The 14596-nt window shown below is 45.1% G+C and overlaps 1 protein-coding gene across 4 annotated transcripts in view; it reads right to left on the bottom strand.

The window, feature by feature from the left end:
• The window catches only part of usp6nl (USP6 N-terminal like), a 38670-nt gene extending 25366 nt beyond the window's left edge, over positions 1 to 13304 (bottom strand). Inside the window, exons 1-2 of one of the 4 annotated variants that reach the window (XM_028954302.1) lie at positions 13053 to 13304; positions 9988 to 10089 (exon numbers count right to left, since the gene is read on the bottom strand). In XM_028954302.1, the coding sequence (XP_028810135.1) occupies positions 9988 to 9991 (4 nt within the window). In that variant the 5' untranslated portion in view covers positions 9992 to 10089; positions 13053 to 13304. Of the gene's footprint in view, positions 1 to 1740; positions 2480 to 9987; positions 10090 to 12388; positions 12636 to 13052 lie in introns of those variants that run through there. The other 3 variants (XM_028954303.1, XM_028954304.1, XM_028954300.1) reach the window with 3 other exon arrangements.
• Between the last annotated feature and the right edge of the window lie 1292 nt (positions 13305 to 14596).

Genomic DNA, 14596 nt, shown 5'->3' with positions numbered 1-14596 from the left:
TAACCATGTTTTTTAAGTGCTTTGAGTTGCATGAATTAAACCAATCAAACAGTCAACCAATCACAGATAGATCCTCACCAGCAATCTTGCAAAAAAAGGTCAGAATTTCTGGTTTTATAAAAGTAATTGACAGAACTTTTGCAGGACTTCAAATACCAAATCTCAGCAGTTCAAAGGCTTTAAAGGGTCAGAACGAATCCTGTGGCTAAAAAAATGACATCTCAGCATGCAGGGTGATGCTTAAACAGATATAAGATCTTGATGCATCTAACTGGTTTTGAAAGGATACCATGTGTCCATTGCAAAGGCAAAGCCAGACGACCTTCCTGTAAAAATTCAGCATATCACTGAATCACAAAAGAGAACAAACCCCCAGCCATAAATATTTCAAAATCCCTTGCTCTCTCTCTCTCTCTCTCTCTCACACACACTCACACACACACACACACACACACACACAATAATGGTTATCATAATGTGCATCCCAGCAGTTTTAAATCTTGGTGCAGTGCGTTGCAGAAGTATTTTTGCATGCGACAGCAATCACACACACACACACAAATATGACTGATATTTGTCTGAGATTGAAGACCAGAGACGTCCTGTTTTAGGGCGACGAGGATGTAAAAATCACAGCCGAGTCTATCTGACGTAGTTCTAGGCACGGCACGTACACCACAGCTGTGAAAATGGCAGCTGTGTCACCTGACCAGAGTTCCTGTTTCAGGGAGAGGTGCACGGAAAAGAACTACAGTAATATGGCTCGCAATTAACAGTTCCTGGAATGGCCATTCTGTTACAGAAAAACTACAGAACAACTTTTATATAACATTAATAATTTTCTTAACACACCAGAAAATGCAAAGAAGCTCACACAAACTTTCCTCTGTTCGGTTGATATCTTGTTTTATTTCCATTTACTAGAGAATAGGCAGGTAGCCAAATGACCTGGCCAGTCGAAAACTGTACAGGGTGGAATTAGCACAACACTGCGGGCAACAGCCGCAGACCTGAACTAAGTCTGGTGTATTTATTAGCTTTTAGGCATCCGAGCAATGTCTCATTAACCTACACACACACACACACACACACACACACACACACACACACACACACCTACTAAACAAATATTGAGGCTAATTACACCAATGCACCACACTGAGGAATCACAGGGAAAAAAGGCAGAGAGAATGAGACATGAAGGGATGAAAAGATCGTCAATTAACATTTACAACATATTCTCTCTCTCACACACACACACACACACACACACACACACACACATAAAATTTCTAATTGGAATTAAAAAAAAATCACTGTAGTTCTCAATAAAGTCCATTAGGTTGAATAATTTTACATGCTCTGAACAAAACCAACTCATTTCTCTCATTTTAAGAAAAGCTCTCACATGGTCAGAGTTAGGGCAGTAGCAGCTATCGGCTGAGACAGTGACACTGAAAATACATTTCAACAACAGAGCCCTTTAAAACACACATCAAGCGACGGAGCGGCTCAACCAGCATTCAATCTGATGGGTGTAAAATTGCCATAATAGGACTGAGGAGATTTTGCAGAGGAAGGCACATTAAAAAGACAACGAGCTGAAAATGAACACGTCCCTCTCTCTCGCTCTCTCTCTCTCACAAACGAACTACACTGAATACATATTTCAGCATCGAACGAATGACCTAAACCAGTCAAATGAAGGTTATGGAAAGAAATGCACACACACACACACACCTCCAAATCTACTGGCTGCTCTACGTCTGGATGGAGACACCAGTTCCTTGACTATCTGAAGCACCTGCATGCTCAGGTGGGGGCGTGGCAGGGGGCGTGGCAGTGGGCGGGATGGTCTCGTCTCTCGCAGCCAGTGACAGCCTCATCTCAATCCTGCTGACCTCCTGCTCCAGCATCACGCCTTCAGAGGCCAGAGGTCAAGTCATGGCTTGTCCCCTTCTTCATTCCTCTCCACTTTCACTCGCCCCTTCGCCGAAGGTTCTGCTCCCCTCTCTTATCACCTTATCTTCTCAACATTCCGCAGCGGACTCTCGAACTGTCGCCGTGCTCAGGCAGCTGTCAGTTCAGGTGAGGCGGCTTCCAGCCGGGAGGCTGCGCCAAAATCCTTCTCCCGATCCGCGTGGCGAGGACGCTTCTCTTCCAAGGTCTCTATCCATCCATCCTGGCAGCCGAGCGGGTAAGTGCACTGTTACCGTCACACACACACACACACACACACATTGTGTGTGTGTGATCTCGAGGAGCAGACAGCTTCCCGTCCACGGGTCTTCCTCTCAGGGTCTCTCTCTCTCTCTCTCGCGTGCTGTCCCTCAGAGTTTAGATCAATAACAGAGAATTACGACTGTACTCCGGACTCTTCCTCCCTGCCTTTCGCTCCCTCGCTCGTCCCTCTCTTTCATCCGGTCACTTCCTTCTTCATCTTCCAACTTGAAATTAGCTGCTCTGGCACCGCCTCCTATTTTCCTCCCTTCCCCTCTCTCTCTCTCTCTCTCTCTCTCTCTAATTTCCAGGGGTCTCAGTGGTGGAACATGAGCAGAATGGGTAAACACTTTGCAGAGACAGTGTTATAACCTCTCTCTCTCTCTCTCTCTCTCTCACACACACACAGATGGCGAGTGGCGCGTTGTAATGACAGAGGCCATGCGGTAGTCAGACCCATTCTTTATTTTAATGATGTTTCCCACAGAGCCCCTAACTGCCATGCAGCACCAGCAGAATGTGTTGAGCGTGTGAGTGTGTGCGTCGGAGAGAGACTGCAGTAGCGTATTTCTTAACCGACGCTCCAGTCCATGCGGTGTTCTTTATTGAAAGTGTGTGTGTGTAGCGCTGGGGGTTCAGTATATCTGGTTTAGTTAATTGTGGCCTTGATGATTATGCAAACACACACACACACACACACCCACAGACCCCAGGGAATTCCATCTCATATGAGCATAAGTTGTGTGTGTGTGTGTGTGTGTGTGTGTGTGTGTGTGTGTGTGTGTGCTCGCGTGTGCATTTACCAAAAGAAAAGTGTGTACATGTTATTTCTAATATTTTCCCATCAAGCATCAGTGGGATGTGCTGGAGAAGCAAGTTCCAGCTAATGCTACTGACTGCATGCCACCAGACCCCACAGCAGACCTTCAGAGATCTAGTGGAGTCCACGTATTGACTGATCAGGCTGATGAGTTTGACCACCAGAGTCTCACAACCCAAGTAAACAACTGAGACAAATTTGAAGAAATTCTGTCAATGTGATCTTGAGGAAAAGAAGGGGACAGACGCATGGACAGACAAACAAAACTGTAAATGTTTGTGTGTTTGTGTTTGTGTGTGTGTGTGTGTGTCTACTGACTTTTTTCGGGACTAAGCAGTGAGATCACTCCTCACCTCCACCCCAAGGCCCCAGCTTTACGCCTTAATAAACGGTGACTTCTCAAGCAGCTTTTTTACAAGTTCATAGAGGAGAACGCTGGAGAGGGGATGGACAGATATGAGAGAAAGACAGAGGAGACGAGAGACAGAACACGTCTACACTTCTTGATCCCAGCGGTGCAGAATTCAGTTCATTGTCAATCAATGGAAGCCGCATCTAATTTTAGCTGCAGACGAGGATGAATAGGGGCTTTTGATTGCCATGTCTCACATGAAGGACTCTTGCAGACACACACACACACACACACACACACACACACACACACACACACACACACTTGGTGAGAAGGGCACCATAGAAAAAAAAAACGAGGACATAAATGCAGAGACAATTTTCATGTTTTCAGTTTTCATGATTTAATAAGACTGTTCTTATTGTAAGACTAACCTACCACAGTAACCAAAGTCAAAAATTTGAACTTGATGGACGCTTGATTGATGTAAGGTTAAGGTGACAGGCACAGATTATGCAGAACATTCCAGTGTTTCATTTCATGTACTAGTCCATCACACACCCACACAACCGCCTCCTTTGGCAAATTGTCAGCTAGGAAGAATGGAATGGAGCAAAAGGGAAAAAAAAATGTCAGACATCATAGCACTGTCACTTCCTGTTGGCCTCTGGCACATCCTGTTTCCATCATTCGACCTGCTGACACAAGAATGACATGCCAGGAGTCCACCCAGCAGGTCTCTACACAACTTCCGATCCCAGATCAGGCTCTCCTGCACATCAAAAGGGGCTCAGGCCAGTTAACACCGTGACATGGTGACGTCACCGAGACTCCCGGAGGGTGTCTGCAACTACAAGAAACTAATTCTGCGTTAGGGTTATGATTGCATTACTCTAAACACAAATATTGGTCTTGGCATAATTTTACAACACTTCACTTACTCCATATACGGTGCTAGACCAATCTAGCAAATATTATTGTTGTTTTACTGTTGAATATTGCTATTGAATAAAATCCCAATATGTTTTTGTCAAAGAATAGTAAATAAAAAACACTGTAAAATGGCATCTGTGTAATTTAAAAATAAAAATCTTGTAAATCCCTTTAAAATGAAATTGTTCTCACAGATTTTGTAGTATTACAAGCATATTGTTATTCGCTCGACCTTGTGGTAGCCCAGGGACACTAAGGTTAGTTGCCATAGTGACATGGTGCCAAAGGACACTTGTGTTGCATCCATGGCGACAAGAAAGTGGCTTTGTGCAATCTGGCGGAAGAGTGGACATACGGACAGACGGATAGACAGACGAAGGAAAAGGAGGCCGGGGGTCAGCAAGCATTTGTCCTCATGCTTGCTGAGGACAAAAATCCCACTGGGGGACAGGTTACAGCAGCAGCGCCACTGCAGGCGCGTACAGCACATTCCTCACCCAACCGACAGCCTGAGCAGCGCTCATCACGGGACACGCGTGAAAAAGCGGCCCATGAACCACGCTCTGGACTGCCATCAGCGCAAAGGCATCCCTCTCATAACCCCTCCCCACAGGGTAGTAAAGTACCCAAGCGGTGTCACATGCCATAACACTGAGGGATTACGTCATTTCCCGTGGGCTTTTCAAGTGCCCTCCCTTACGGAGCTTCTTCAGATTCCCCAAATTAATTCTGGCATCTACAGAAGACATGTGCGAGCAGGACAAGTGGAACCCATTTAACTTTACTCCTGTTGGACTGTTAATATGAATAACAGCAGACGTTGGGGGAAAAAAAAAAAAAAACAGTATGACGATGACAGGACTATTCAATGAAATTAATTAACATTTTAACAATGTCCAAAATAAAATAAATCTAATTACATCTTTTTTAAAATTCAGAAAGCTGCAGGCACAGAAGCGCATATCTGCAGAGTGGAGTCGTGGTAATGCAGCAGAAATTGCAGCAAATGCCACAACGGCACAATTTAATGGTCTGTTTGTGAGGACTTCATGGACTTCTCTGGACTTGATGAAGTCACTTGGGGGAGGCAGAACCTCAACTATCTGGTGCTGCTTAACCGGGACGAATCATGTCAGAAGACAATGCTGCAATAAATTAAAACCCAAACAATGAATGAAAGAGACACTGAAAACAGGAAGAATAAAATCTGACCTGTTAAACCTGTAGCGCTAGCGCAAGGTCAGTGTTCAGTGACTTTTCAGTGACTGTCACTCTTGTGTGCGTCCCAGTCAGCTTCTCTGTTTTGTCGTGTGTGATAATCCGGTTTTGAATATTTCACTTTAATCTGCCTTCAAAAAATGAGCGTCTTAACACTCAAACACCTACACACACACACACACACACACACACACACACCTACACTTCCACTTTTAGAATGTCAGACACGTGAATGAGGAACCTGATACTGAATGTATGACCAACTGCTTATCATTTCAACATGCAGACAAATTCCACTCCTCCCGTGCGCGTGGGGGTTCAGGTTCAGCTACCTGCTCGTCTGCTCTGTAAGAATACTGGGAGGTTGTTAAGTCACTCGATATCGCTGACATTTCATTCCATTCGCTGGTCACCATGTGGACACCCCACAAGGGACAATGAGGTGTGTGGTTTGGGCTCAAAATTGTATGAGGGCTCAAAATTGATAAAAAAAAAAAATCCCATGTCCTTTAAATGTCCTTAAAAAAGGTGAAAGTGAAGTGATTGTCATTGTGAAACACTGCAGCACAGCACACAGTGACACCACGAAATGAGTCCTCTGCTTTTAACCATCACCCTTGGTGAGCAGTGGGCAGCCGTGACAGATGCCCAGGGAGCAGTGTATGGGGACGGTGCTCTGCTCAATGGCACCTCGGTGGCACCATGGTGGCTCGGGATTCGAACCAGCAACTTTCTGATTACAGGGCCGCTTCCTTAACCGCTAGGCCACCACTGCCCTGGGTGGGAGTAGCCAAGTTGGTAACACACTCGCCTATGAACCAGAAACCCCACTTACTTCCATTGTGTCCCTGAGCAAGACATTTAACCCTGAGTGTCTCCGGGGGGGACTGTCCCTGTAACTACTGATTGGAAGTCGCTCTGGATGTGTCTGGTAAATGCCGTAAATGCAAAAGTAAATTCATGATTCATGCTTATAGTCTAAGTGCTATTAGTACTTTCACAGACCCCACACCAGACCTTATAACTTCCGCCCTCCCTTCGGATGGACAGAAATGGTCCCTTGTCCCCACCCACCAGAAGACACTTTATATAATGACCTCCGGTCTGAGTGACAGTGATTCTTGTTTACATATAACAGCCAGCATTTCGATTACATCACAAGTCACTTTTCAAGCACAACATGGGTGTTTCTGTCCAATGGCCTGGTACTACAAATCCTCCGTAGACTGGATTCTTTGACCAAGGAAGCCAGATGTCCTGTAGCAAAGCGACAGGACATGCAGTTCTCTCTCACACAGACCAGAGATAAGTAAAGGTGACAGAGTATGTGACGTGTACGTGTCTGGTATTTTAGAATAACTCAGCACGGAGTGGGAAAGCAAAGCCTAATGTGTCTGACTAGTATTTTCCCATAATACAATGTGTGTACATTTCCAGTCGTGCATGTGAATCTCCCATTTGGTGTTAACAGCGCATTCACTCGGAACAGTGCCTAAATCTGACAATCAAAACCACTCATTTATTCAGTCACCGAGACCTTAGTAAAAGTAAAATGAAGAAATAATCATTCATTGCACACCTTGTTATAAACGATCTCTTACTTAGCCATGCCTGTGCTCCCTCCCTTAGAAAAAAAAAACGTTCTACTCTACTTCATACCGACCAGGGCCTTATCACAACTGGGCGACAAATGCGAGCTGCATTTATCAAAGTTATCGTCTTGCCCGTCCCCCTCGCCTCACACGCAACATTTTTGGGAAGTGAGTCCGTCCGAGGAGAGTCGGGTGAGTCATTTGGTTAATTAGCAGAAACCCATCAACGCCTCTTCCCAGACTACCGAGCGGAGTGTAATAAGGGTAATTAACCCCAGATATCAACACACTTAGATCAATATGCACAAACACACACACACACCAAACAAACTAACACAAAGTCGCAGAAGCCCATTTCTTCACATGCTTTACAGAGGACCGAGAGGGCACAATGTACAACATCTAAGGAAAAACATTCCACTGTATTCTGTTGCCACACATGCACACAGACACGCACACACACACACACACACACCCAGCGGGCCTGAATCCCTTCCCCCAGGACACAGATACTGTTACTGCAGTAGTTAGTAGTTGTTTTTCAGCTCAATGCCGGGAGGGCCAGTACTGCTGCTATTGCAACGGCGACCGACGTCGAGCATCGAAGGTCTCGTCTGGTCGCTGTACTGACCCCGACCTCAAACCGGGGAGAGACGGGCACTGCAGCAGAGGACGCCCCCGTCTGCCTTCCATGACTAACCGGAAAAACAAAATACATACAGACAGACATCAAGACCCACGGGGGCCCTTGTTTATGGGCTCTAGGAGAGGTAATCTGGTTAAATCACTCAGCCCGGCCCCGCAGCAGCTGCTCAATCCAACAGAGCCGCAGTAAACGCTTCACACGGGCCCAGGAGCCATGGCAACTGCGGCGTAAACACCTAGTTACCACAGCAACCACTCGCGCAATGCCGCGAATGAGGAGTAGCCGAAGCTCCAGCTCAGGAATTTATTACCACATGGCTAAAAAAACAACAACAAAAAAAAAATACTCTATGATACAGGTGGTAACGGTGTGTGTGTGTGTGTGTGTGTGTGTGTGTGTGTGTGTGTGTTGATATCTGGGGTTAATTACCCTTATTACACTCCGCTATGTAGTCTGGGAAGAGGCGTGATGGGTTTCTGCTAACAAACGGGCGCTAATTAACCAAACGACTCACCCGACTCTCCTCGGACGGACTCACTTCCAAAAAATTTTGATGCCAATATTATTGCTATTTTTTTATTGTTAAACACATGGAGGTTATAATAATCAAACTCAAAGATCAAAACAACTAGCTAGCAAACTAGGTAGCTAACCTGCCAACCCCCGATTGCTAACAGTGCTTTTCATTTGCTTCAGTCAAAGAGCCACGTTAGCAATCATTCCCTGTTCGTTTTAACGTTAGACATGACAAAGTATACCATAATTTTGTTTAAAAAAAAAAAAGAAAAAAGAACACAGTAGAGGTATGTTCAGAGAACTTACAGGTGGGAATTTCTGGTACTCATTTGAGTATTTGAGTCCATCAGCCCAGTATTGGCCTCGCTCCATTGGCTTCCAGTAGTGTACAGAATAAAATGTAAAAATGTAATCTTGCTTTTTAAATCCTTAAATGGTGCGGCTCCAAGCTTCACTCTTACTTCGCTACTCTGAATCGAAATTGTTGGTTCAAACAGGAAATTGCGCTTTTGCAATTTTATCTCAAAAAAATTTGGATGACTTTACTGTTACAAATTAGGTCAGCACCGTCAATTCAAACCTTCATATCTAGACACATTTTTCTCATTGCTTTCAACTGTTTGAAATGGTGCTCTATAAATACATTTTGATTCGATTTGAAGTATATAAAAAAGAATGGTGTATAAGTAGTAGAGAAGAGGGGCAGTCATCGTGGATTGTGAAGTCAGGGTTAAAGGAGTCCATCCAACTTTCAGAGTCGACTAATTTACAGTTACAGCATTTATCAGACGCCCTTATCAGTAGTTACAGGCACAGTCCCCCCCTGGAGCAACTTAGGGTTAAGTGTCTTGCTCAGGGACACAATGGTAGTAAGTGGGATTTGAACCTGGGTCTTCTGGTTCACAGGTGAGTGTGTTACCCACTAGGCTACTACCACCCTACCTACCACTTCTACCACTTATTTTTCTAAGATGATTTTTCTCAAACGGAACTTGATTGCTGCACAAAAGGTTTGTAGTTTGCAGACCGTTGAATTGGCTAAAACAGTCAATGAGACATACTGAAGATATTACACACTAATTGTGTACTGAAGATATTCTCAACTAATTTCCCAAACTTGTTTAAAAGGATGAAATGAATCTTTGGCAATGATAACGGCAAAGAATGGTTACCTGAATGGTTAAATTGCACTTACAGTACTTAAATAACCTGTTGTTACATTATATTCAGTGAATGCTTTTATTTTATTTATTAAACCAACAAACATCTGGTCTGTAGTGTACAGTATATACACCAGAGAGAATAAATACACACATGACTGTTTTCTCACCACTCTCTATATCTGACGCGCTGATACGAAAACAGGAACCACATGGAGAGTACTCAATGTACCAAAAGATAGCAAAAAGCTGATAAACTTCACTCTGAATGTGTTTCAGTTCAGTGGGGGGGTTCTGGGATCAGATACGTACTATCCAGATAGGCCAGGGGACACGCCCAAAATCCCTCCTTCATTTCATGTACAAAAACAGCACATAGATGGACAACAGAGGTCAGTCTATAAAATATTTGAATTAGCAGTCAGTCAGAGAGTCTCTCTCTCTCTCTCTCTCTCTCTCTCACACACACACACACACACACAGAGGTCTTGATACAATGGCAGGGGGATGTTCTTGAGAAAGGTACTCACTCATGGTGGCAGGCTGAGGGTGTGGGGCGGGACGGTGTCCGGGCGAACTGACGGACAGGTGAGGCTGTTCTCCACAGGCGCTCGCCTAGAGGTACTCATGACCTGTACAGGGAGGGAATGTATTACATGAATGAGGTCACAAATAATTCATTTAGCAAACGCTGATGAGTCAACTTTAACCAAAAATGAGTGAAATCAGAGATACATAGATCAACTCCAAATCCAGCAGATTTTCGTTTTACACATCAGTTTATTTTTACAGTAGAAAAAGGGGAGGAATTGATATTAAACCACAGATTTTGTACTTTTTCCTCTATTGCTTCAAAAATTGTGACACTTAAGGTGCGATTGTGGTTTTCGATTTAAAGTCACCTTTTGAGGGACTTCTATTATACAGATATAATGAGCATATTGTAGAGACCTGTCCTGAGTGTGGAGTTTAACAGAATCAAGAATTGATCTCATTATTATAGGCAATATATCATGTCAGGGGATTTTCTACGAGTCCCGCCTCTGTCTACAAACCTACACAATGCAATAAGGTAAAAGGATGAAGACAACATTACGATAAAAAATAATATGAACCCAAATAAATTCAGCATGAAAGTTTCGCATTACTGTGGCCTACATGACACCAGGCTGGTACTTGGCACTTGTACGAATGAAAGGGTGACGTGTTGGAAACACAATCTTGGAAACTGTGTCATGATCGCATCCACATCATGCATCTAAGGTGGCTCTCTTGCCTGAATAGGTATCAAGAACTCCATATGACACATGATGTGGGAACACTGAAATCAGACTGACTGGTGTAAACCTTCCTTACGCTTAAAAGTTGTTTAATTGCGTTACACAAACACAAAAGCGCACAATAGGCACCGTGCCTTTTACTTGGGTCGCTTATTCCATAGAAACTGTCCACCCCTGAGCACAACCCCCCCCCCAAGAGGAAGTCATGGCCGATGCGTCCCTGCAAGGCCTGAGACGAGCATAACAAAGCAACAACACAACATTTGTGCTCTGTCTCTGCAGGGAGCCGTATTCTTCCTCAGCCAGAGCCGGACGGTGCAGCTAAATAACCGTAATCACGACTGTTCGGGAATGAAATGCCGTGCAGGGCAGGATTGTAATGACGGGTAATTTGATGATGTTGCAGATGTACCCTGGCAGGGGTGGGGGAGGAATGATGCCATCGAATCTCACAATACGCACACACAAAAGGAACTGGGTGGTAGTAGCCTAGTGGGTAACACACTCGCCTATGAACCAGAAGACCCAGGTTCAAATCCCACTTACTACCATTGTGTCCCTGAGATAGACACTTAACCCTGAGTGTCTCCATGGGGGGACTGTCCCTGTAACTACTGATTGTAAGTCGCTCTGGATAAGGGCATCTGATAAATGCCATGAATGTAAATGGAGTATTTTTTTTACCATAATTATTTTTACTCTATCAGTGATAATCTAAAAAAAAAATATTTACTATTAATGTAAAAAAAAGTATATAAATATTATTTTATTACTGACTGGCATCTTCATCCACATTTATGCATGCAAAAGCAGATTAAATATGAACATCCGCATTTTAACGTGTAATGGGGGCCTTGTGTCATAATACACAACTAATCAATACAAAACAGAAAACTCCAGTTGGTTAACACATGCCAAAACCATTGTGTCCCTGAACAAGACACTTAAACCCTGAGTGTCTCCAGGGGGGGACTGTCCCTGTCACTACTGATTGTAAGTCATTCTGGATAATAAATGTTGTAAACATGTAAATGTAAATTGTTATTTGGTTCAAAACCAGACCAATTTTTGGATTTAAATAGTTGCTTGTTGCAGACCTGCTATGTGTCCAGCAATTGCAAACCATAACGTATCCTTCAAAACCGACACGCCGTGCTACACTCACAGCCGCGGTATAAACTGGGTACGGGCAACTTGATTCAGATGTCAGTGTACCGGGCTCCACTTGAGTAAAATGCAGGGCGGGTTTAAGCAACAACCGGACAGCTGGGCTTCAAAAAGGACGACTTTGGTGAAATCTGCATAGATGCCGGGGTCAATACAGTAAAACACACACACACACACTCACACACACACACACACACACACACAGAAACAGGAATAAGTGCCTGCTGAAAGTCACATGCTATATTTGGGCTGAAAGACTGTATTTATTATGGTTGGGAATGTGGGGGACCTTTTAAAGCTTGGATTACTTCGGCCATATGAAAAGTGTGAGCAGATCCCAGCTGTCAGGACAGACCGGGCGGCAGCAGGGCCATCGGCAGTGACGGGTGGCGCGCTGCCACGCCTCAGAAATGTCACCGCAGCCACACTGAAGCTGACGGACGGCGCAGCTCCGTCGAGCTACACCAGAAGGCCGAGCTCTTACCGCAGTTTATGACACCAGACGCCGCATTCGACCATCCGCAGCAGATCGGTGACGGTGTAACCGAAGACGGGACACACTAGCCCGCACCGACAGGCTGCATCGGTAACATTATTCCTCCACACGGCCACCTACCATTCCGGCGCTGCACCGGGGACACGAACAAGAACTAAAATAACATTTAAGCTGGAACAGCTTTATATCTAAAAAAAAGATCGCGCATGTCGTGAATCGACGAGCAAAACAAAACTTTCAACCGTAGAGCGTTTAATTCTACAACTGATCCCCTTTAAATCAATTACATGGGAATTGTTGGCCGCTCCGGCCCACGTCATGTGACTGACAGGCGCGGCAGCCAATGAGCGCACCGCGTCGCGGACCAATCGAAAGGCGCGATTAGCGCTCTAGCGCAAGCAGCCTCTATCGACTCTGCTGCAGGAGGCCGTCCGTGGGTTTAGCTTTGTAGGCCTAGTGGAACATTGTCCAAGACAAAGTTTTCTGCACAAAATGTTGCGCGGGCTCCCCCGGCTCTTTACAAGCCCCGTATCAGCGGCCGGTGGGCGGTGTCCGCTTACGATCGGGCTCGGAGCCCCGGACACCTTTCGCTAGCAAACAAACTTCCACGGTGATCCCCCCCCCCATCCCACGTAACAAACAGCGGACGCACCTTTACCTCGTCCTGATCCGAGACGCGCCCGAGCCGCTCACGCCGCCGAGCCTCCTCTCCCGGCCCGAGCACAGCGCAGCGTTCCCATTGGGCCGTACCAGGAAGTCGGCGAGCGCTCCCGTACCTCGCCGTGGAAAAGCCCCGCGGGGCGCTGCGCACTCGATCCCACTACAGGTAGCGACGCGCCTCCCGCCGGGCGACGCGCACGCCGGCCATGTTGGATCCGACGGAGGGCGCTGCGGCGCGCAGTTTCCTGCCAGCGCCTGGCGAGCGGACGGAACGTCCTGCGTCCACCTACCAGCTGGGATGTCGCGATCTTCTCGTGTTTCGGATGTGGCAGTGAAGACGTGCATTTTTCTTCCTACTGCCCCACAGAGAATTATAATATACGAGTGAAAACGAATGCTACGTGATTATCTACTATTAATATTATTTGCAATGCAATAGTGCATGCTGAACCTACCTATTACAGACAAATATATATTTGCCACTTGTTGTTGGTTGTAACAATGTGTGTTTGAAGTCATCAGTATATTTAATGAATCCCATAAATGAAGGATTTTCCTTACAAGGTCAACTTGGGGCAGTGGTGTCCTAGCGGTGATGGAAGTGGCCCTGTGATCAGAAGGTTGCCGGTTCGAATCCCGATCAACCAAGATGGCACTGAGGTGCCACTGAGCAAAGCACCGTCCCCACACACTGCTCCCCGTGCGCCTGTCATGCCTGCCCACTGATCACCAAGGGTTGAAAGCAGAAGACACATTTCATTGTGTCACAGTGTGCTGTGCTGTGTTTCATAATGACAATCAATTTCACTTCATATTTTTCCCTCCGGTTTCTTTCCACAGACCAGCAGGTTAGGCAAGATGGTGCTAGAGTCGTGTAGATGTGCATTTGAGAATTCCAGCTCACATACACCCCCCAGAGTTTAGATATGACATATGCTACATCGGTGTTATTACTAATGTACTGTTTTTTAAGAGTGAATTTAAAGGTTCCAAATTATTAAAATGTCACTGTGAGATTATTAATATTAATATGAGTTCCTCTAGCCTGTCTATTGTCCTCTAGTGGCTAGAAATTTTGATATCTTTGGTTATTCTGCTTCACCGAGCGGCAGCTCAGACGGTCGGATCTGGAATTTGTCCCCTAATGTCATAAGGGAAAAGGTTACCTTGCTTGCAGTTGCTCACTGATTGGATGTAAAAATGAGCACAAATGTGTTTTTTAGATCATTTAAGAGACAATCCACCGAGCTAATACAGTTAAACCAATGGTTTCTGAATTATGAACCCTACATAACCCAGAAAGACAAAGCACATAATGAAGGACTCCAGCCACCAGGCAATTACATTTCCTGCCTGCTAGAACCTGAAAGATTCAAAGACAAATTCTGCCCTCCTGCAATAAGACTGTTACTCTCAATGCAAACTGCAGTAATAACATTATGGACACATACTTTCTTTTATTACACCTTGCACATACAATATTTACAGTATATTATACAGTACAGTACAGTATACAGCATATACACTATTAATATA

Source organism: Denticeps clupeoides, chromosome 15 (genome assembly GCF_900700375.1).
Source record: "Denticeps clupeoides chromosome 15, fDenClu1.1, whole genome shotgun sequence".
NCBI lineage: Eukaryota > Metazoa > Chordata > Actinopteri > Clupeiformes > Denticipitidae > Denticeps > Denticeps clupeoides.
Note: the sequence above shows the minus strand (reverse complement) of the source record. Positions and strands in the feature narration are given on the sequence as shown.